The 22758-nt window shown below is 37.9% G+C and overlaps 2 protein-coding genes across 6 annotated transcripts; one reads left to right on the plus strand and one right to left on the minus strand.

Annotated features, from left to right (window-relative positions):
• Positions 1 to 1161: 1161 nt before the first annotated feature.
• Positions 1162 to 7732, plus strand: LOC143904240 (uncharacterized). The gene is made up of 13 exons (XM_077418719.1): positions 1162 to 1303; positions 2247 to 2449; positions 2634 to 2818; positions 2911 to 2984; positions 3066 to 3246; positions 3466 to 3557; positions 3634 to 3724; positions 3799 to 3976; positions 4058 to 4225; positions 4369 to 4670; positions 4871 to 5192; positions 5398 to 5499; positions 5784 to 7732. Exons 2-13 carry the CDS (start codon positions 2335 to 2337, stop codon positions 6086 to 6088), a joined length of 2115 nt encoding a protein of 704 aa, XP_077274845.1. The 5' UTR covers positions 1162 to 1303; positions 2247 to 2334; the 3' UTR covers positions 6089 to 7732.
• E(y)3 (PHD finger protein enhancer of yellow 3) lies at positions 7567 to 22715 on the minus strand. 5 transcript variants are annotated; one of them, XM_077418714.1, is made up of 10 exons: positions 22367 to 22714; positions 15262 to 22296; positions 13547 to 14188; positions 11907 to 12236; positions 11236 to 11746; positions 10808 to 10989; positions 10585 to 10732; positions 10171 to 10377; positions 9454 to 9569; positions 7567 to 8747 (listed from the first exon to the last, which is right to left on the minus strand). In XM_077418714.1, the coding sequence occupies exons 2-10, from the start codon at positions 22163 to 22165 to the stop codon at positions 8629 to 8631; spliced, it is 9159 nt and encodes a 3052-aa protein (XP_077274840.1). In that variant the 5' UTR covers positions 22166 to 22296; positions 22367 to 22714; the 3' UTR covers positions 7567 to 8628. The 5 variants fall into 5 exon arrangements, with proteins under 5 accessions (XP_077274840.1, XP_077274842.1, XP_077274841.1 ...); XM_077418716.1 differs by having other exon boundaries at positions 15262 to 21727; positions 21908 to 22714; XM_077418715.1 differs by having other exon boundaries at positions 15262 to 21484; positions 21569 to 22714.
• Between the last annotated feature and the right edge of the window lie 43 nt (positions 22716 to 22758).

The following is a 22758-nucleotide window of genomic DNA, read 5'->3' on the forward strand; positions in this document are numbered from 1 at the left end:
GGCGAACGTGGGTTGAAATTTGAAAGATGGCATACGCCATATGTCGTAACGAACGTTCCAAATGTTGTTACGTGCTGGATGCTTGAATTTTTTAATGGAAAAATTTAAGAACTTAAAAATTTAAGAAATATATTATATTAAATATATATATATATATATATATATATATATATATATATTATTTTTTATAAAAAAATATATAAAATAATATAATAATATAATAAATTTCTTAATTATATAAATTATCCTGGAAGCAATAATCTTGTGCGAAAATCTTTGCACAAAGAAATGCGATTTCGTATTGAGATTTTTCTCATATATACATAGTATACTGCAATATTTTATCGTATCGGGAATCGACTCTACAAACATCGATCGTTGAAAAAGATTCTGCAATGGTTTTCCGTTGAAGCTGCATTAGATAATACGGCCGCTCGGAATGTTCCGAAAACAAGATAAGCTAATCCCTTTGTACATATTTAAAGTTCGTGGCATTTCGATATCGATATGAGTACCGGAAATACTCCGGCAATCCACTGCAGTGTCATAATAGAAACACCAGAGCGCCGTGCGTTCTTGTTAATAATTCTAAATAACAAAAAGAGTTCCTAAAACACCTGTAAAATTTATTAACTTCTATAATTTTACCTACGAATATTACTTTATAAATTTATTTTTTAGCCGCACACTTTTTGTCCTCAAATAATGAAATAAAGAAACAAGACTTAGTAAGAACGATTATTCTGCGTTATAATCATTGGCAGCCGAATATTTCGTTTTATATGTAATATAATAAATAATCAAATAATCAAATCAAACATATATGTATATATACAAAATTAACGGATGTAACAATTGTGGCCTAGCGACACCCGCGATTGGTCCGTCGCGTCGATGATGTCACGCGGCGTGTACGATCGAGCGACGGTTCACCCGTGAATCTCTCGACGCCGTGGTCACTTTCGTCCGTAGATTTCCGTCACGCGAGCAGGCACGTCGCCTTTAACGCGCGAAACGACGTCGCCTCGTCGCCCGCGAGGAAACCGCGACTCGATCCATAACGATCGTCGCCAATTTAACCGGCGCAATTTGCCAATATCCGAGATAACCTCAATCGAGCTCGACGCTCTTCTCTCGAGTCGAACGCCGCCTCGCCGCGGCGCCACTGTCGCGGTTGTCGCCGCAGTCGCCGCACTTCTCTGCTAGTCTGCTCCAGTCTCCCGTCGTCTATGGCCTCATCAGTCTTCAGTCTCCCATGGGTTGCCGACTGTACCGTGTGAGAGGTTTTCGCCACCGATTTAACGTAAATATCACATTTATCGAGGACTCCGAGCCGATTCCGCCGCGTGTTTCGCCGCGATCGTCGGGCTCGCGTTCGCCCGCGCGGCTCGCCGCCCGCTGTCACCTCGCCGTTCGCTCTCCTCGCCTCGCGCGTATCCGTTCTCCGCGATAACCAAAAAGACCCGTCTCTCGCAGGCACCACGGTTTCTCGCTGTCGCGCGATAAATCCCTCTATCGCGATACGGCCGTCGCGATCGGTTTACCGATCTAACATCCGGTGTCGATTAAAGATACGAGGAATCGTCAGCGTGTCGCCGCTGCTCGCGGCCCCCCCGCGATAAATTCTGTCGCTCTCGTTAGCTGACTGTTATATATATTAATAAATAATTCGCACCCCGTCCTCGGCGCCTTGCATTTTCCACTGTTTACGTCGGCAGCTCCATTCATTCATTCAGTCGGCACATCTGCCGATGCGCGACAGCTTTTGTGTCCCATTGCGCTCTCAAATGCCCCCGATGAACAATTTATTAATTGTGTTTTATTGCGCAAACGGTCCGAAATGCCTTATTATTGCCGTTGTAAAATCCTGCCGTATATCTGTCCCACGTGATTACATAAATTGTAAATATGCGATATATGCGCTGCACAGAGAGTATATATATATATATATATATATATATATATATATATATATATATACACCGACCGTTTAATATTACATTCTATTTTTATCACATTATTTAATACATTTTTATTAGATTAATGTGCAATAAAATATTTTCAAAAATATAACAGATTGGAAATGTAAATTCTGTTTTATTTGATTTAATGATACTTTGTCAATTAAAAAAAATTCAACCTGATATCTCAAAATGTTTATAGCTCTTAAGATATGAAAAACACAGTTATGAAACACAGATATGAAAGTTATTTTTATATGTACCTTCGTTTCACTTTTATTGCAGATGATTGTCTAAACGATAAATCAGCTTTAATTTTAGTCGTAACTGTTTCTTAAGGAAGAGACCCCCAAGCAGGATCAACGATAAAAAGATGAAGGTTGTTGCATTGATCAGCGGTGGCAAAGACTCTTGCTTCAATATGATGCAGTGCGTGGCAGCTGGCCATGAGATCGTGGCTCTAGCTAATTTGTATCCTGTTGAAAAAGGTATTGAGACAAATACCACGTACTGTGCGAAATAATTATATATTGCTAAAAAATTTTATACAAAGAAATTAGACTTTAACTGCGTATAACTTATGGGCGTATTGTAGTTGATTTTTTATGTTACAGATATTGTAATTTATAATTTATGCAGATGTAACAGGAGTTGCTAACTTTCTGCTTTTAGATGATCTGGATTCGTTTATGTTTCAAACGGTAGGACATCAAGGTGTTAAGTACATTGCTCAAGCTATAGGCTTGCCTATATATCGTTACCCAACGTTTGGTAAGGCCAACGTGCAAGAGAAATATTATTATCCTACGGAAAGCGATGAAGTCGAGGATCTTTTTAAGCTTTTGAGTACATTAAAGGTAAATTAACTTCAGTATTTTCTGAGATATATATTACGATATCAATATCTGTGTGTGTGCATTCCAATAATTTCAATATATATTTTTTTCAGGAACGTGAAAATATAGAGGCTGTGTCAAGCGGTGCTATTCTTAGTGATTATCAACGAATTCGTGTGGAAAATGTGTAATTATTACTTATTTAAATCTGTAATATTGTTAGTTGCTGCTATTAATATTTTTTTTTTTCCAAATATTTCTCTTTTAGATGCAATCGTTTAGGTCTTATTTCCTTGTCGTACTTGTGGAGACGGGACCAGAATGAGCTATTAGATGAAATGATACAGAGCTCTGTTAATGCAATATTGATCAAAGTTGCGGCCTTAGGTCTTGAAATTAAACATTTGGGCAAATCTATATGTGAAATGCAACCTCACCTTGTTAAGATAGTAAGCCATATATTGTTTCTTATTCAATTAATTGTGTGGTAATGATCCTAATGATTTAATTTTTATTCTTTGCTCATTGCTAAGACTCCTTAGTGTTTTTGTAATAGCATTTAATATATGTTGATTATTATGTTTATATGAGTATATAATGAGACAAAGCTGGAAATAGCTTCATATATTTTTGAATAAAGCTATAAAGTCTATAAATCTTATTTGCAGAAAGAAAAATATGGAGTTAACATGTGTGGAGAAGGAGGAGAATATGAAACTTTTACCTTAGATTGTCCCTTGTTTGCCAAAAGTATCGTAATGTAAGTATCATATGTGTTTGCATTTATGTATGCACAATCTGAATAACCGTTCTTTATTTCTTTTTTCATGCCTCAGCGAGGAGTATGAGAGCGTTGTAAACTCGAGGGACGACATAGCGCCTGTAGGATATCTCAGATTTACAAAGATTCACTTACAGGACAAGGACGTAAGTTTTTGGATATCACGTCGATAATTGTAAGACACTGTCAAGTGTCATCAAAGTGAAGACTTATTTTTTAGAATGGAGAATTGGAGAAGTTAAGTCTATCGGAAAGACTAAAAAATGTTTTGATAAAATCGCCACAGGATTACATTGCAGAAATTATCGGCCCTGAGCTACACGATGGTTGCAATTTATCGGAAGATGAAAATGACGAGCATGCGTGTGAAAGCAATAGTTTGAAAGCATCGAACTCAGGTAGAAAATTATAGAAAAAAAATGTGGAAGGTATATTTATGTATATATGTATATAATGTTGTATTATATCTGAATATACAGGCCAGTTTCATCCTCCAAGCCCAATGGAGATTTTGTACGAAGAGGAAGATTGTCCAGACGCGCCGGCTGTCAATAAAAATCAAACAGGATGGTTCTGGTTCGGAGGTATTGTAGGGAAACATCCGGACGTAACACCCGCTGTGGAAGAGGCACTGGAAAAACTAAGCGGTAAAATTCACATCTTAATCGCATACTTTTCGGCTTAGTAATTATTCAATATTAACAATTATTTCTTATTTTAAATTTAATTGATGATATAAGAAAACGATATAAATTAATCATTTTCACACGTGATATTTGTTTAATTGTAGCTCTGCTTCAAAACGAAAATTTGTGCCCATCTGACATAGTCGCGGTAACGTTGTACGTAAAAGATATGTCGAATTACAAGGCTATAAATGAAGTATACGTTTCCTGGTTGGGTAAAAGAAATCCGCCAGTTCGTGTGTGTGTAGAATGTCCTTTGAACGTACATGTCACACTTGACGCGATAGCATATAAGGAAATCCAAGAGAGCGGCGATAAATTGGTCTGCAAGCGACACACGATGCATGTTCAAAGCATAAGTCATTGGGCACCCGCCAATATTGGCCCTTACTCTCAAGCTGTTCGTGTAAGTGCACAATTAACATGATAAAGATATTTTTCTAAGAGATTTATTGATCAATTTTTTGTTAAGTATTTTTTGAAAAAATTGATCTTAAAGTATTAAATTCTTTTATTATTTAATCTTTTTGTATTTTTTTTATATTTAAAAATTTAAAGTTCAATTTGTTTGAATTTGTTTTATTACAAATCTAATCTTCTCTACAGGTAGGTGATGTTATTTTAGTTGCTGGGCAAATACCTTTGGTGCCTGGCAATATGAATCTTCTAGATATGAATATTAAACGGCAGTGCCGTTTAACGTTGAGGCACATAGATCGCATCGTTAAGGCTATGGATGCAAAACTTCGAGATATAGTACAAGGCATTTGTTTCCTGACCCATTCTAGTTACATAGCAGATGCGAGGAAAGAATGGGAAAGGAGGACGAGAAATGCTATCGTAGATTACGTTGTTGTACCAAATTTGCCACGTGGTGCTCAGGTCGAGTGGTGTGTTTGGGCTCATAGAGATAATAATCGATTTGAATGTGAGTATTCAAAGTTTGTCTAACAAGGAAGATATATTTGCTGCAAGTTGAGTAGAAGAATCTATCTCTCTTTCTGCATTTTTTTTTTTTTTTTTTTTTTTAAGATAACTTTCAGCAAGTATTCTTTTTTACTCGTTAACTCAGAAACTAGCGATAGCGATGTGTATGTATATAATTGTTATATATGTCTTATTATTTATTGCAGACGAGGAAACAGGAAAATGTGTGGCTAATTTTAGGATAGCCATCAGACGTAGGTGGAATTACGAAAATAATGTTTCGGCGATTGTATGTTACATGTCCACCGGTAAGTTTCTCTTGATAAATCGCTTACCCGTAACACATTCAAACTTTTTTTTACAAATGTAACATGTTTTGTTCTCAATTTTAAATATATGAAATACTAAAATATATCTTTTTAAAATAGTAAGAATCTTAGAAAAGTGAAATACTAGTAGGATGATAACAATAAATCTGAACCGATTATTAATATCAGTCATTAACTTTTTACATTTAGAATTCAATTCGTAAATTTAAAAAAATATTTTTTATTTAAGAAAGCACTTTTAAGTCTGAAATTTCTGTGCACAGGTTCATCTAATTCAACTAGTAATTTGACAACGGAGGCGAGTTTGCCATCCACTGAATGGAATGCAAATGAATTATCGGAGGCTTTTGATTATCTATTGTGTAAACTCAGGAAAGGCTCGCAAAGTGTAAATCCAACGTGTAATTTGCGAATATTTTACAAAGTCGGGAGCTTTCCTGGCCCAAACTTCCTTCATAACGTCCTATCGAAGTTTTCTACGCAGAATTTAGTGATCACCATTATACCGGCTACTCACTTACACAATTTCAGTACTTTGTTATCTATATATGGTATTAGGCACGAGTGAATACTCAAAATGATTTTTTACACTGTCAATTATTCATCGGAATTGGAGCGCACATTTAGGATAAAAAAAAATTGATGCTTGAAAAAACAGTACGTAAGTAAGAGGGCTATTTTGACATCGAAAAAGAGGAAAAAACGTGTTTAAAGTTTTTCGCTTTATTTTATAGAATACTCACACACGCGGAGGCAACTATAATTTTACTAGCTCTGAATTACAATCACAAAATTGCGTAAATTTTTGTGTATTTTTTTCCGAAAAACTGCGATATATTGCTTTATGCGTCTTTTTGCAGTTATCGCTTAAATTTTTCGGCCGTTATGAAGCCATAACTGCTCGAGGGAGAAAGGTTGCAGCGTTGCGACGGCGTTAATCATTAAGTTTTCCTACGTGTGCAAATGATTCTCGATGTTATTTTGCTTCACTGACGATCGGTGGGCGTATTTGAGTACTTCTCGCGTGTCATGCGAGAGACACGGCTGTTCGCTCGACATTTACTCTGACGATGTAGTTACATCGCTGTTTCTTCTAGCTGCACTTTTATGCATCTTCTCGCAAGCCCTTCTAAGCCTGAAAATACAGTCTGCTCCTTTTTGAATAGAAACAGCAGCGAAGTGCAGCTGAAAGGAAACAGACGCTATATTATCTTGTATACCGAGTACTACTAGTCAATGACGGGTCAAGTGCAATTCTGAGCTGTGAGCCCGTCCCCGTTTAGCGCATAAGTGCTCTTTAACAACGCGATTACACGTTAGGTATAATAATACTCGTACGACTTGTACTGCTGATTATGCTATGACACGTTTCGTTTTCTTTTGCTCAAAGTACACCGTTACTTTATGATGTTGTAATCATGTGCGGAATGTTAATTAACGTGTGTGATGTTTCTCTAAACGATATTAAATTGTGCACAGCCATTTTAAAATAGCACTCGACATTTACTCGAATTCTAAACGAAGGAAAGAAAAAAGGGACGTTTGTTGTCGCGAGGAAGATATTACAGGACACCACGTGGGTGTCTTCGGTATGATTTAATGGGACTGGAACGCAGAGCACATGTGGAACGTATTATATATATTCTTCTTCACAACGATGTTCTTCGCTGTCACTAATGCTGCCGGTATTGCTACATAATTGTATTACCGATCGATTGTTTGCGCCACGGGAACGGCATCGCCCAAAAACCGGAAGAAGAAATCGGCTAACTCGGTGTAAGATACAGCAGTTCTGCATTCTTCGCGCGTATGCACTGTTTAGAAATATCTTGTACAGATTGCATTGCAATACAAACTCTACTAAGATTATTCTGACGTAATATTATACAAGGTTGATGCAACGATATGCCAAAGTTTATATTTTGCAACTTGCTCATTTTTTAAACAGTCGCAATTACTATCGTTATTCTGTATGTGTACATAATGCAACGTAATCTAACACGATCTTATATAAAAATATATCGTAATTGATTTTTGACAGCGAGGAGAGAAAGAGCGCACTGTTCAAAATGTGGATACTACGTAATGATAAGTATGTAAAAACACATGCAAAAAAAGATGTTTATTCGCATCTAACTCCCGCAACAGAACACTAATCCGAGGATTATGTCGCAAAAGAAGAATAAAGAGAATGATATATATTTTTAAGAAATCGCTATTTCTGTTTAGTTTCATATTTTATTTCTTTTCCTTCTGTTTCTACATATATGTAGTGATCGACAGAAAAGACATCAACTGTCTGATTCACTGATATGGTTGTTTCTCTTCGGGAATATCAGAGTTGGTAAATTGAAAAAAATGCAAGAGCACAAATTTACCTAATAGTATTTCACACTCTTCGGAAACGAAGAAAAAGAGTCTTTGTAATGACAGTAATATTTTAAATACAGATAAAGACAATGTAGACGATAAAAAAAATTTGATTTGATTTTTAGTGTAATATTTATGGTTAAACTTTTCAAGAAAAATTATATTAATAATATATATAATAGCCGTTATTTTACATTTATATTTTTATAAATGATGAAATACGATGCAATTTAATAAATTATGTGACACCTTTTTTATTTTATAAAAAAATTTTTTTAAATACTGTATGCAAAAAGAGAGTTACAAAAAGGATGTTTAACCAAGCTTACGATGTACAAAAATCAATTTCAAATTCGCCAGAGAATCTATAATCGAGGGAAAGTGCGCGATTTCTCGTATACTCTGTATATATCTCGTAATTTTGACACGTCGTCGAAACCAAACATTCAGTCTTTTTTTTGCTAAATAATTCACATTTTATCTTGCGGTAAATAATACATTAAAAATTCATAATTAAAAGTTAAATGACTCATTTTCCGCAGCTATGTACAATGTAATTCGTTTGTCATGAAGTACTCAAGAAGAAAATCTTGCGCGTATATCTGTTCACAAACGCACTCAATAAAAAACTTATTTACTTTAATATAATATATAATTAATATACACTGCACTGGCATTGGTATTATACAACTCGATATTTTTTTTGCCTCGCGTACGACAATGTTACAATAATCATATTCACGTTTTGAGCACCTTCGACATTAAAGGCTTTATCGCGTGCTGGCTGGTCGACGGTGTACAGAAATCACATAGATAATTTTTCTTGTCAACCACTACTCCCTTGGTCTCCACGCATTCTGAAAAAAATTATGTGTGATTACATATACATTTTGTGCCGATATATAACGTTTCGCGACAGTAGCTGTAAGAACAGAGATATTTTTATCTTAAGCAGATTATTTATTTCCTTTAAGATTCTTTATGTCACGACCTAAAGCAAGAATATCATCAAGAAGTAAATAATGTTAATAAAAAAAATTAAGATTCTTCAAAAATAAAGATTCTTCAGATAGAGTCTTCAAAAATTCTTCAGATGAATAAAGATAGACAATATTTTGAATCCAATTAAACACTTTTGCACTATGGTACCTATTAAAATTTGTAACTCTCATTTGGTAGAGAAAAAAGATAAAAATGCAAATATACATATGTACGCACTAAACAGCAAATAATTTAAATACGGCTTTTAAAATAGCGATGATCAAACAAAACTCGATGGCGCGTGCAAATGCTCAAATGCTCCTGTGTCGCAACATGCAATAGACTTAACATTTTGAGCGCTTGCCGAAAGTTAAACTCTGTGGCTCGCAATACTGTTCTTGCAATTATTCCGATAATTTATGTAGCCATTGGCTTACTAATTTCATTGATCAAAATCAGTTTTTGATAAGTTCGTGTAATGTTTGCCAAATAATTTTTGCTCACGTTAATGTGCGAAAATGCGTGTGCTTGGCGCTCAAAATGTTAAACTAACCGAATCATATGAAAACTTGGTGTCAATACCTAAGTGCAGATACTTGTCACATGCGCTGCAATGCACTAGATTCGCTTCCAGGTCGAGCCTTTGGGCAGTATGACAGCGACTGCAGTGCGGGCAATAGCGACCCTTTCGCCACAGCCTTGTTATCGCATAAAGATCATGTGGTTAGTGAATTCAGGTAAGGGTATATTATGTATTATGGTGGTGCTCGGTACATGGAAAAAAGGGGGAAGGCGAATTAAAGATGTCACGTGCTAATACACTCTTTTTCACGTAATCTGGCCGTAAAGGTCTTTCTCTAAAGACCGTCGAGAATGGTTCTCGACTTATAACTGATCAAACAAGTATTTCGACAAATTATAATACAAGAACGGATGAGAACAAATCTTTATTTTTTAGTTAATTTCAATCAGTTTTATCTAATTCATTTAACCACAATTTAATTTTAAGAGAATTTTGATTCAAGGCTGTAAAAAGGCGCATTTACTTCAAAGTACTTAAAACTTAAAAATTGTAAGGGTCGTAGGATTTAATCAAATTTTACAAACAAGAAAAATTGATTTTAATTCTCGATAAAGAATTTCATTCGGTTCGTCAAGTGTATCTATTACTGAACATCCCGCATCTGACACAACGAAAAAGAAAAGTTGTTGAAAAAGTGTTATGGTGTGAGCCGTGGAGATTATCAAGCAATTAAAGCCCAGCGTGGTTTGGAGGAATTGATGATTGACTGTACTTACTTCGAACATGGTACACAGAGCGTCGAGACATATACCCGAGTATTTTTCTCGCCCTTTTTATATTCGTGTTGCCATTGCGCAACGCTATTTCGATCCGAATTGGCACCACCGGCCTCCCTCGAACCGCAGTTCGCGCATACGGCGCACTCCTGACAGTGCCATCTTCCTTGTGGTACTCGTCGCAAACCAACACAATAGATATGGTACCTGAAACACGCGGCATCAAATTATATTAGGTAAAAAACTCCAAATAGTAATTAATTTGCGGCTCTATGTCGCAAAACTCTACTTATAGAAATTATAATTCATTTTATGTATAGTGTTTTTTTTTCTCTTTAATAAAACAGACATTAAAGGCATCGACAGTTTCGTAATATATAGCGTGTATCGAGTTTTCAAGTAAATGCAACATACCCACGATCGCACATATCACAGAAAAGCATCTTGTCTTCGTCTGCGGGATCGTGACATTGCGCACACGTTTTACAATCGGTGCATTGCCATGCATACGATTGGATGTGTGGTACCATATCCAATGTTAAATCTATACAGGATGGATGAACTGAAAGCGATAACGGCCTCGGTTAGCTCTCCGTAAAGAGTTACAACGCGATTTAATTCGCAATGTAATATTTACCGTTTCCATTACAAGTACCACATTGGATTAATATTTCGTTCTTGTTGTGTTTATTTAGAACTTTCAGGCACATCTTGCATTTCAATTTTGCATCATCTTTTGAGTTCGAGATTTCCATGTCCACTTCGTCCATGGTCGATTGAGATCCTTCCGTATCTTGCGTACCTTCACTGGAGGATGAACTGTTCGAATATAATCATTATAAATTATACTTTTCACTTATTTATATTATGTGTAAATATATTAACTTAGTAATTAATATTAATATTAATTATAAATCAAAAGTATTACGTGATTAAATTCTAAATTGCTCGAAAAATGCGTTTGCAAATTTTGGCATCTTACTTTGAGATAATTCATATATAGAATAATTTATTTTAAATCTTAAAAATAAGCTATATATAATATTTTATAATGTCGCTACCAACCTTGAATCATCGGAAGACGATTCACTATCGCTGTCGCTCTGAGAACCTTCCGACTGACTATCACTTTTCCGCTCATTAGGTCGTGTAGGTCCATATAAGACCGTATTCAGCGGATAGTATCTCAATTCTGCTGGTGTATATTCCCGATAATAATCGGTATACTGTCCTGGTATCAGAGCAACAGGATAATGGCCAACTTTGTGCTCCGGATCGCCTTTGTGTTGCTTCTGCGGTTGATGAATCGTGAAAGTCTGCAGATCTAAACAGTATTTGCGCTGCTCTTTGCGAGCTTTATTTAAGTTAGCGTTCCACGCAAATGCGGACTGCATTGCCATTTCCGCGAGATCTATCCTGTTTCTTTCCGCATTCGCTGCCGCTGTCAGTTCCTTCTGTTTCTTGGAATGTTCCTTGACTTGCTTCTCGCGCATATGTTTGCGATATTCTTCGTACTGATCGGGGAAATCACTACACATTACATCTAGTACTTCTGAGCTGCACACCGCAGTTAATCCTGTGTAAATGATATAGCAACATAAATGCATAATAATAAGAGTAAATTATTGTTCTAATTTCGTTATAAATCTTGAAAATCTTAATAATAGTGAACTTTTTTTCCATATTATCTGGAAATCTCTTCTACAAAAAAAAAAGAGTAAAGATCATAAACTTACCCATATCGCACATCGATTCACTGACTAATCCATTCTCTCTTAAATAATTTCTCTCTTCCATATCAACTACTCTGCGTTTCAAGTCAGGATATTTACGCTTAAAAGATTTCACGCCAAGGTACTGTGATATCTGTTCCTGTATCATAAAGGTTTCACCTTTTCGATCTAGTGGCCATTCGTATTCTGCTATTTTATCAACAGTGAAAGGTCCTTCATCGGGATCAAAATTAATCTCCATCCTTCGGTTCTTTACTTTGACTTTTTCTGATTCTGTCGTAGCAGTGCTCAAGACGCTACCTTGAGATTCTTCATTTATTATTGTCTCCGAAGCTGCAAAAAATTCATTTCTATATAGAAAAATGCAGTCAATAGATTATTGCTTTTCATATAAGTTCTCGTATATTAACTGAGTGAACAAAAAACATTTTTTCATTACATATTTTCTAACACAGCTTTTTCTTACATATTTCTCTGACGTTAATGTTATATTGATAGATATAGTAAAAGATTCGTACTTTATTATGATTTTGATAAATTAATATATTTCTTATAACATATTATTCTATTAAATATTTTTTTCTTGGTTTTTAAATATCTTCAATGCATTCTAAATGTAGATAATGTTCATTACAATACAACTTAGGATTTTGAAACATGAACACCATAATCATATCGATACAGCTTGCACACTCAAAACAATGTTTTTTATAAATCTAATACGTACAAACACGAATAATGTGTATAGATACATTTATATAAATGATATACGAATTAATATGAGCGTTTTTAGCGCCGCTAAGCACAGTATAATTGCAACACATATTACAAATAAAAGAAATGATGTACACTGCCTCGTATTTAAGCACATCATTAAAATTTCGTATTTAGTTACTTGAGAGACATCTTATGCCACAAGAAAAGATCTATTCTTAGCCAGCTTGAAGTTTTGGATGTGTACCAATACATTCAATTCAACCAACTCTTCAATGACTAAAATAAAAATATTTTTTCTAGAGATTTATTCTTATATAAAATTATATAATTATAAATAATTATATTATTAATATAAAAATTATATTAATACTTTAATATAATTACACTTATATATAAATAAGCAATATTAATAAAAATATAACTGCACATAATGCACAAAGTATATTTTTAAATCAAATATAGTTAAACAAAAAGGTATTGCTCTTAAAATATAAAGATTACAAATTACAAACAAGAAAATGAGAAAAGATATAAATAATTAAATAAATGTACAATCAATGTAGAAATTAATATGAGCGTTTTTAGCATTGCTAAGCATAGCATAATTGCAACACATATTGCAAATAAAAGAAATAATATATAACTGTGGATGTAGAAATTTTATCTACATAAAATAAAAAATATTAAACTGTATTATTAAAATATACTATATGTAACAGCACTACACTTATATATATACATACTTTTATATATAAGATATAATATAAAGTTTAAAACAATAAGAGTGATGTTTTTTTACGCTATCGTTTAATTGTAATAAATAATGGCATAATGACGCTGTTTATCTCATCTTTGATATTGCATATTTTATCATATTATAATATTAATGTCATATTATATATATTAATATTAATGCAAATACATACTTGGTGCTGGTATATTTCTAGCCGGTGTTTGGGACCTTGAGCCGGATTCGGCGCTCATTCTTGTTTCTTCGTCGATTACTTGCACCGTCGACACTGTTTCGCCTCTGATGGCCGTCGAATCTGCTTGCTTCTTCGACGTTGGCGTTAGCCAATTCGAATGTCCGGGAGGTACAGGTATCTCCTTAATCCCATCCGACATCTTACTTTTATTCTCGGCATGTTGCTTTACCGTCGACTTCTGTATCCTCTCAGAAACGATTTCTAAGGCCGGTTTCTTATGCTGATCATCAGTTTTTGAGACTAACGAATCCTGGCTCGTAGATGCCTTCGTCGGATCTTCCTGAAGATCGGACGACAATCTGGCAGGGTCTAACATTGAAATTTCAGAATTCGAGGCTTTAGAGTCTTTTTTCCCCACTTCTTTGCGACTTAATGCAGAACTCATGCTTTTACGATCTATGGGCGGTTGTTTCAGTGCCTTGTACAGTTCTGATGATTTATGAAGTGATTCTTGTTGTACTGGTGTTTCGTCGATAGTGATGATAGCCGTTGTTGATGCCTCAATAGCGGATAAGTCTTGATCTATACGAGTCTTCTTCCCAATTTGAGGCTCCACGTTATCTAGTTTCCGTTTACCGCGACCTGGATATAACAAAGAAAAAATTAATATCTCTTCTGTTAAAAATAAATTATTAAGATATTAAAATATCTATAAGTATTAAAATGGAAAATATGCCTTTTTTTCTTCTAAACGGATAAGGATATCTCCTGTTTGATAAAGTTTTTCGATATAATTCTGCTACTGGTCTTGCATTTCCATTCGCATATTTTCATATATATAAAATAGATGTTTATTAATTTTTCATTTAAAACAATTTTTATTTAAATTAAAAAGGGAGAAATATCTATGTAAGATATAAAACGCAAAATATTAAAAAAATTGATTTACAAATTGGTCCTTTAAATATAATTAAGAACAGATCTAACATATAAACCGAAACTATTCAAATTACGAATAGTTCAAGACTGAAATAACAAAATATATATACAGTAGTATATATATTACCAACAACGTAGGTCACTTATTAATTGCTGATGAACTTTCGACATGTTAGTTATTCTACAAGAAATAGTCGTTTATTCCGCCAATGATTATCAAAACAAGAAACATTTATTATTATCGACTAATTGGCAATGTATACAAAACGCTGCGATGTTTCGACCCCTGGATCGGGTCTTTTTCAAGCAAATCTAACTGTTAATCCATGTCAAAAACCTACACGTCCGTATCTTTGAAAATTTTTCCAGAAAAAGCCATAAATCCAAGTCAGTGTAAGTTCATGACAAACGGGATGAGCACATCAAGACGATTGCGCCCCTCGCGATGCAACGCTGTCGCTCTGTTATCAGGAGCAATGCATTGTCGAAGGAGCGCCGACAAACGGCGTGATCACATGTCGGAGTTTCGAGACGTACTGAGCGTTTGTATACATTGCCAATTAGTCGATAATAATAAATGTTTCTTGTTTAGTTATTCTATATCTAACATTATAGTGTAAAATTATTAATTTGTAAATTTAAAAAAAAAAAAAAAAAAAAAAAGATTTTTTTATTTCTCGCGATGTAAAGTTCTATCAATTCCTAAAATTGAGTAGTTATAAATTACTTACAGTTTTATATGTATATATAAAATATTAATTATGAAAGAAACAAACCTCGTCCTCTGCCTCTTTTAGGCGGAGCGTAACTCTTCTGACTCCTGCAGGTTCTCTTAGGTCTCTCATTTTCTCTATGTTCAAATTGTCGCGAAGGAACTTGCTGCACATCGTCCAAGGCCAAGGGATCCCTGGGAATTAGCATTTGTGGCTGAATGTGCTGCGTCGCCAAGGGATTTCTTCGCGGTCTGCCTCTCTTCTTCGGCACCTTGATATCGGCCATTCTGTTAGGTGTCACCTCCTCTATGATAACAACATCCTGGCTGGAGTTCGAATTCTCGTTGACGATTATCAGCTCCGGGCGATGCTCGATGATCTCGCAATCCGACAATCCACCTGGCGAATTTTTGCACATATCCTTAAACTTGTCGGACGCGCTATCCGGCCGTACTTGCGTGATACTGATCTCCTGATTGATCACGTTCATCTGCTGTCGACTGATCAGACTCGTCTTCGGATCGAACAACAGCTGCTGCTGCTGCTGCTGCTGCTGCTTCTGATCCCGACATATTACCGGTTGGATGGTGACCTCCGGCAAGATCTGCGAGAGCTGCGCCTCAAGTTTAGACTTCTTGCTCTCAACCGGCGAGATCGTCACGTCTTTACGCTTGGGCGATATCTCCATCTGCTGCTGGGCGTTTTCCGCCGGTTGTTTTCTGCTCTGCATCTGTACCGGCTCGATTGTTAGCTCAGAACGATTGCTCTGCAGAATGGACGGATGGTGACCGCCGGTCTTGAGGATCTTCAATGGGGATTCCTTATGCGTCGCAGCGTGCTCCATATACCTATGAGAGAAATTTACCGCTGGATCCACAGCTGCTGAATCTTTACCTTTGTGCGTGGAGGATTCGCCGTGACTGTCGCAGGTTATGATAGTGGGGTGACCGGTCTTGGACAGCTTGATCTTCATCTCCAGCGGCGATTCGGCAGTGTCCCTGCGTCTTTGTTGTTTGTCCTTCTTTTCGGAAGAACTGGAAGGCGGTGTTTCCACTACCGAGGCATCGCCCGTCTTGAACAGCTTGATCTTCATCCCGAGGGACGAGTCGCCGCTTTTCGAATAATCCGCATCGGGCACACGAGTCTTACTTTGATGCTCTTCAGCGACAGCTTCGCTCTGCACAATAGAAGCGTCGCCGCTCTTGGATAGCTTGATTTTCATGCCAAGTGGAGATTCTGTTCTCTTCGACACTTCTGCTTGACCCTCCCGTGATCTCGCGTCTTCTGTTGATTCTGTTTTATTAGAAACTACCGATGTATCCCCAGATTTGGATACTTTGATCTTCGGAATGCTGCTTGCGGACGATTCGGAGGCTTGGAATACATTTTGCTCTTCGGTAACGTCCGCCGATGCTGATGATGCCGCTTCGCCTGTCTTCATCTTGATCTTGATCCCGGAAGACTCCGGCGTCTTCGCTGTGTCTTGCGATACCTCGGACTTGTCTTTGTGTCTCGTTTCTTTAATGTCTTCTGTAACTTCGGAATGTATAATAGATGCGTCTCCGGTTTTGGATAACTTTATCTTCATACCGAGCGGCGATTCAGTGCGTTTAGGTGGATCGGGCACCTCCAATTTGTCTCTCGCGTCTTCAGTATTGTCTACAGAAATAATAGATGCACCGCCTTTGCACTTGGATAGCTTTATCTTCATTCCGATTGGAGACTCGGTCCTCTTCGGTAGTTCCAAATAGTCCTGCTTTTCCTTCACCTTCGTAGACGAGTCCTCGGGAGCATCGGGAGATACGATGGAAGCGTCACCGGTCTTCGACAGTTTAATTTTCATACCGATCGGAGAATCGATCCGCTTCTGTGTAATTTCCTTGTGCTCCTCTAAAGACTCTTGCCTGTCGGTCTGAATGATAGAAGCGTCACCAGTTTTAGAGAGTTTAATCTTCATCCCAATTGGCGATTCTGTCCTTTTCGGACTTCCCTGCGGCATCTCCAACTTCTCCTTGTGCTTCGTAAAAGCTTCTTTGGTATCTTGTTGCCTGGAGTCGGAGATAATCGAGGCGTCTCCCGACTTTGATAATTTTATCTTCATGCCGATCGGCGAATCAGTTCTCTTCGGCTCTTCGATTTTGTACTTTGTCTCCTTCGAGTCATCCAGACTCTCGTGTTTCTCTGCACCCACGATTGAAGCGTCGCCGGATTTGGACAGCTTGATCTTCATGCCGATGGGAGATAACGACGACGTGTTCTCAGTGGTGTGCCACTGATTGACCTCCTCCAGATTCTCGTTGGATATTATAGAGGGGTGGCCACCCTTCGACAGTTTTAATTTAATCTTTCCTAACTTCTGACCGGGACTGTCCTCCGGATTCGGCGAATTCGTAGCCGAGCGGATCTTTGGGCTCTTCGGCGATCGCGGCTCGCTGCAGTCCGTGATCGCCGATTTGGCGATCTTCAGGATTATCCTCGGCGAGCCGACGTTCTCGAAGTCGGAGTGCTTCTCGGAGTCTTTGCGCGGTGTGTCGGGGCCCTTCGACTCGACTTTGTCGGCCGATTTCGGTGATTCCAACATCCTCGAGTACGCGATAGCTCTCGCGTCCTTCGGTATGAGAAGACTGTCGTTCGGGCTAATGGAAGTTTCCAATACCTTAGCCGAATCTGGAACGGGTATCTCGATCTTCGGCGGTTCCTTCAGTCGTTCCTCCAATATCGACACCCTCGGGATCAGCTCGCACGCCTTCAGAATACCTTCGCTCGACAATGATCTAATGTCGGATACAACTCCCTTTTCTTCGTGCGATTGTTCCATCGTTTGCACATTTAAGGAGTTATCTGCGACAGAAGCCGTATCAGACGAAGTCTTCGAACACGTGCGATCCTCTGTCTCTTCAGTCATTTCTTCGGTGTCCCTCACAACGATACTGGGAACGTTTTGCATCTGCGTCGCAAATTTCCGTTCATTCTCCAGCTTAGCAGCCTCCGATATGATCTCGGCTTCTGAAATGGAGATTGAATCCGCGGCGGCAACGTCTCTCAGATGCGCCAATTCAGACTCGGCGTTCGCGTAATTGTCTATCTCATCGGGCACGTAAAGCTCCGCGTTCGCCTGCTTCGTTATGTCTTCGACGACGCTCTCCACCATCTTCGGCGAGAGCACCAGCGAGTCTATCGTCTGCTCCTCGGACTCCTGCAAGAACTTCACCGCGGATTCCAATTCGGAGATCTCTGAGCTCGACTGCGAATTCTCGGTGACGGTCGTAGTGTCGGCATGTTGGGAAAGATTCTCACTCGGTATTACGCCCTCCAGCAGAATGTCCTGCTCCAGCTTTTCTTCACTCTCCTCCAAGTCGACCGACTCCAATCGGTTGCCCTCGAAATCCATGTCCAAATCGTTCTGCTGCAAGTTGCTATCCGTTCCAAGAGATTTTTCCATCTTCTCGTTATCCGCCATCTCAATTGCCGGCTCCGCACTCGCATCTTCGTTAATTTTTAAGCCACTATTTTCGTTTTCGGTAGTTTTATCGTTACTCGGTATGTTGATATCAGCCTCGCTCGCTTCATTATCTCTGTTTGTCAAACAACTAGCAATCACGTTTGTTATGTAGTCCGAACTTTGCGTCATGGTTGCGTCGCTTTGATTTGCTTCATCTAACAATAGATGCATATCAATATTTTTACTTACTATTTCTTCCATTAAAGCTTTATCTTCACTTTTCATGTCCTTTAACGAAGAATTGTCCGACATGAGAGTCATATCCAAAAGTCCTTCTAGAGCGTCTACAGTTTGAGCAGTGACCGGAGCATCCATACTTTCCGAATCTTGAGACAGTTTTTCCGTTAATTTTTCGGCATTCACTTTTTCGCTCGAACTTTCTTGTAGTAAAGAAATATCAATGACGTTCGATTCTACCTCTTTTACATCGGCATCAGTGGATTTTTCTACATCAGGTTCTACATTATTCTCCTCAACTATCGGTGTTACCTCAACATCGATCGATTCTTTCGATTCCGTAGATATCTTTGCAGTATTTTCGCATGGTTTCGTCTCTTCATCGTCCTGTAAATTGTTATTCTCTGGATTTGTTTGTGGAATTACTGGCTCCAAATCTAAACTCATATCGTGACCTTTGTCCTCTTTTTCACTTTTTTCAATTTCTTTAACCTTCTCTTCGTTTAACTCGGATGCTTTTATTGCCGTCTCGTTCAACGATACTTCAGCGGTAATATTTTTCATGACTTCATCTTCTTTCTGTATTATATTGCACATGTTATCTGTTACATCTTCTGAAACAATCAAATTTTCAGTCAATGGTGAATTTGTATCATTCTCTAATAATACATTGGAAGGCATAACATTTTCCAAAGTTGATTTACTTTCCATCTGCATAGATGAATCAACTTGTTCTTGAACACATAATTCAGGTTGATCAAGTGGTTGCTGTGGTTTATTTTCTGTCGATGAAATTTCACTTTGATCTTTACTGACAGACGGTGATACCGCTTCTGGTATCTTCCTCTCTACGTTCTCCGTTTTTTCAGCCTCGAGCTTGCTTATATCTTCAACCGCGTTACTTGAATCTTCATCCGAGATCGGAGCAGAATGTAATTCTTCGACTTTACTAGATGTAGTGTCATTAATTTTAAATTTTTCTGAAACAGATGAAAATTGTTTAACAGATTTATCATGCTCAACTGGGGTTTCAGGTGTTTGTTCAAGAATATTTTCTTGTGCGTGAACATTTGTTTCTTCAGAATTAATAACATTAATAGGCGTTGAATCACTCTGTACTGTTAAATTTTCAGAGCACAAATCTAAGTTTTCTTCACTTAGCAAACTGCCTGCAGGTTGTTTATTAGCCATTACATTCTTTTCTTCAATATCTGGACGACTTAGTAATGTATCTTCGTTTAAAATTAATTCTTTATTAATTGTATCTGATGCACTTTCAACTGCACTTTTATCCGTTGGCACAGATGTCTCTTTAGCATTAGCTATGTCCACATTATCTTGATTATCCGAAATTACAGCAGTTCCTTCAAGATCTTTTTCTATGGAAACTGTTTCTTGAGTATTATCATTAATTTTATCTGTTATCGAAATGACTTCGTGTGTTGTCTGAGAGCTTTCATTGGTGACATCTGCTTCCTGAGAATCATTATTTTTACTTGTCACTTCTGTCATACTAAATTTCTTATCAGACATCTCAGGTAAGGTAGACTCTTGAGTTTTGTTTGCAGATACTGAAACGGTATCCTTATCTTCGCATTCGACTACGTTTTTTACAAGTTCCTTCGCATCATCAATTACAGGATAATTATCACTTATTTTTCTTGTATCTGGCAGTTCTTTTTCACTAAAAGTCACGGAACTATCTTGCTTTTCCGTTTCAGGAACAAGTGCTGATATACTCGATTCTATTTCAGTATTTTCTTCGCTTTCTTCCGTATCTTTCATTATTTCCATTGTTGACATAGCAGGTGTATCGCTTTCTTCTGTATCTGTCATTATTTCCATTGTTGACATAGCAGGTGTATCGCTTTCTTCCGCATCTTTCATTATTTCCATTGTTGACATAACAAATGTACTTGTCGTTTCTTTAGAAGTTTCATTGGAAGATTGATGTTCTAATGCTGTTCCTTCAGTTGTATCTGTTTCTATTTCAGTATTATTTTCACTTCCGTTTTCACCTTGTTGCTTGAGACTTGATATCTTATCATCAACATGTTCTGCTATTTTATTTACTACAGTATCGTCTACATTTTTTTGTATTTCTAAAACTTGTTGCAATGTTTCACTTTGATTAGAATCTTCCAGCTCTTTTATACTTGAATCTTCTATTTTGCTATCTATGGTGTTTTCTTCTTTTGTATTTGATTCTTCTGAAATAACCGCACTTACAGTGTCACTTAACTTTGAAGAGTTTTCAGTATTTTGCTCCAACGTGTCACTCACTTCAGAACTGTCTTCGTCAGACTGTCTTGCAAGAACATCCGGCAATGAAGTTTCCTTAGAAACAGAAAGTGATGGAGTCTCTTTTGGCAAGTCGCCATCATTCACGTCTGTTTCCTCTGAATCCTCAGAATTATATGCTTCTCCTATTAATTGCAAACTCTTGCTAATATTGCCGACTGTTACCACAGGCCTTATACCGCTTTTGGTCTCGTTTTGACTGTCAACCGTTTTGCCAACAGTTTCATCCTCCACTTTCTCAGCAACACTTTCTTCGTGAACCGTGGGAGAAGCGGCGTCTACTCGTTGCTTATTCTGGGCAGTTTCCTGTAAAATATCGTTTGACGTGACAGTCGACGAATTAATCTCAATGCGCGACTTATCATTGGAAGACGATTCTGATGTACAAACCGTGGATGTATCACCAACTATTTCGTTAGTATTTACGTCGGAAGCTTCATCGCGTTGAATTACACAGTCCATTACTGGATTCTCCGAAGCACTCTCTTCTGAGACGATCGACGACTCTGCGTGTGTCTTATTTTCCCAGGTAAAATCGGACGTCTCTTCCTGCAATTGACGGATGATATCTGTACACTTTTCAGACATGATATTGGACTCGTCGGCATTGGGAATATCGGTATTATCGATGCTTGTGGTACAGACAGTACCAGAAGTGGGATGCGGTGTCTTAGAAGAACCCTGTTGCGTTACTAGCTTCAAGTCCTCCGACTGTAAAGTCAGCTCTACCTTTGATTCTGTAATGATCTGGGAAAGAGCGGCGATTTCGCTTTCCAGAGTTGAGTCGCCGGCCTGGTCGCCGGACTGCACGCCGATGATATCGTTGATATCCATCATGCTCAGGGCCTCAGTGTCGTAGGTCTCGGTGTCGCTGTCGACGCCGTACGGCGTATAACGGGCTGGGGAGTTGTCCTTGGAAGATTTCTCTTTCTGTTCCTGATTCCGGTCCTTGGAGCCGAACAGGCCCATCTTAGAACCGTCGGACATTGTTTCGATGTTCCGTGCAGGGGACGTTGTTACACCCGCTGCTGCCGCCGTCGTACATTTGCAGACTGTTCGTTTTCCAGTCGGTCGTGAATAAATCTCCGCGCGTACAAACCGGGCGTCGCCTCAAGTCACTGCAAGGGCACCGTGCGTTAAAGTTTCCGCGATATATCAGCGCGTACGACCGGATCCCGTCTTACTTACCGCTACATCGCTACCAAATTTTGTTTTCGCCCGAGCAGCGAACATAACCAATGTCTCTCTACACTTGTGCGCGAATCGGTCCCGATGAATTACACGTGTTGCACAAATGGACCGTAACTCCGGATGAGATATCGTGCCGCCTGTTCGCCTGTCTGACTTTCGCACAGACGGGATCGATACGCGAGCATCTATGCTTTACGGTTTTTGAAAATTATATTTTGCCAAATCGTAAAGCATTTACTAAATACTGACGGCCAACTTACGTCGAAACACGACGGTAACCTAAAAAATTCCCTAGCAGCTAATGGCTCGTGCTCGTGCACATGGCGTGCGACAACGCGATGGAAATGCTCACACAAAAATTGGATATGTCCAGTGATTTATTTATTGAA

This window comes from Temnothorax americanus, unplaced genomic scaffold (assembly GCF_048541705.1).
Source record: "Temnothorax americanus isolate GAGA-0224 unplaced genomic scaffold, ASM4854170v1 Scaffold5, whole genome shotgun sequence".
Taxonomy (NCBI): Eukaryota; Metazoa; Arthropoda; class Insecta; order Hymenoptera; family Formicidae; genus Temnothorax; species Temnothorax americanus.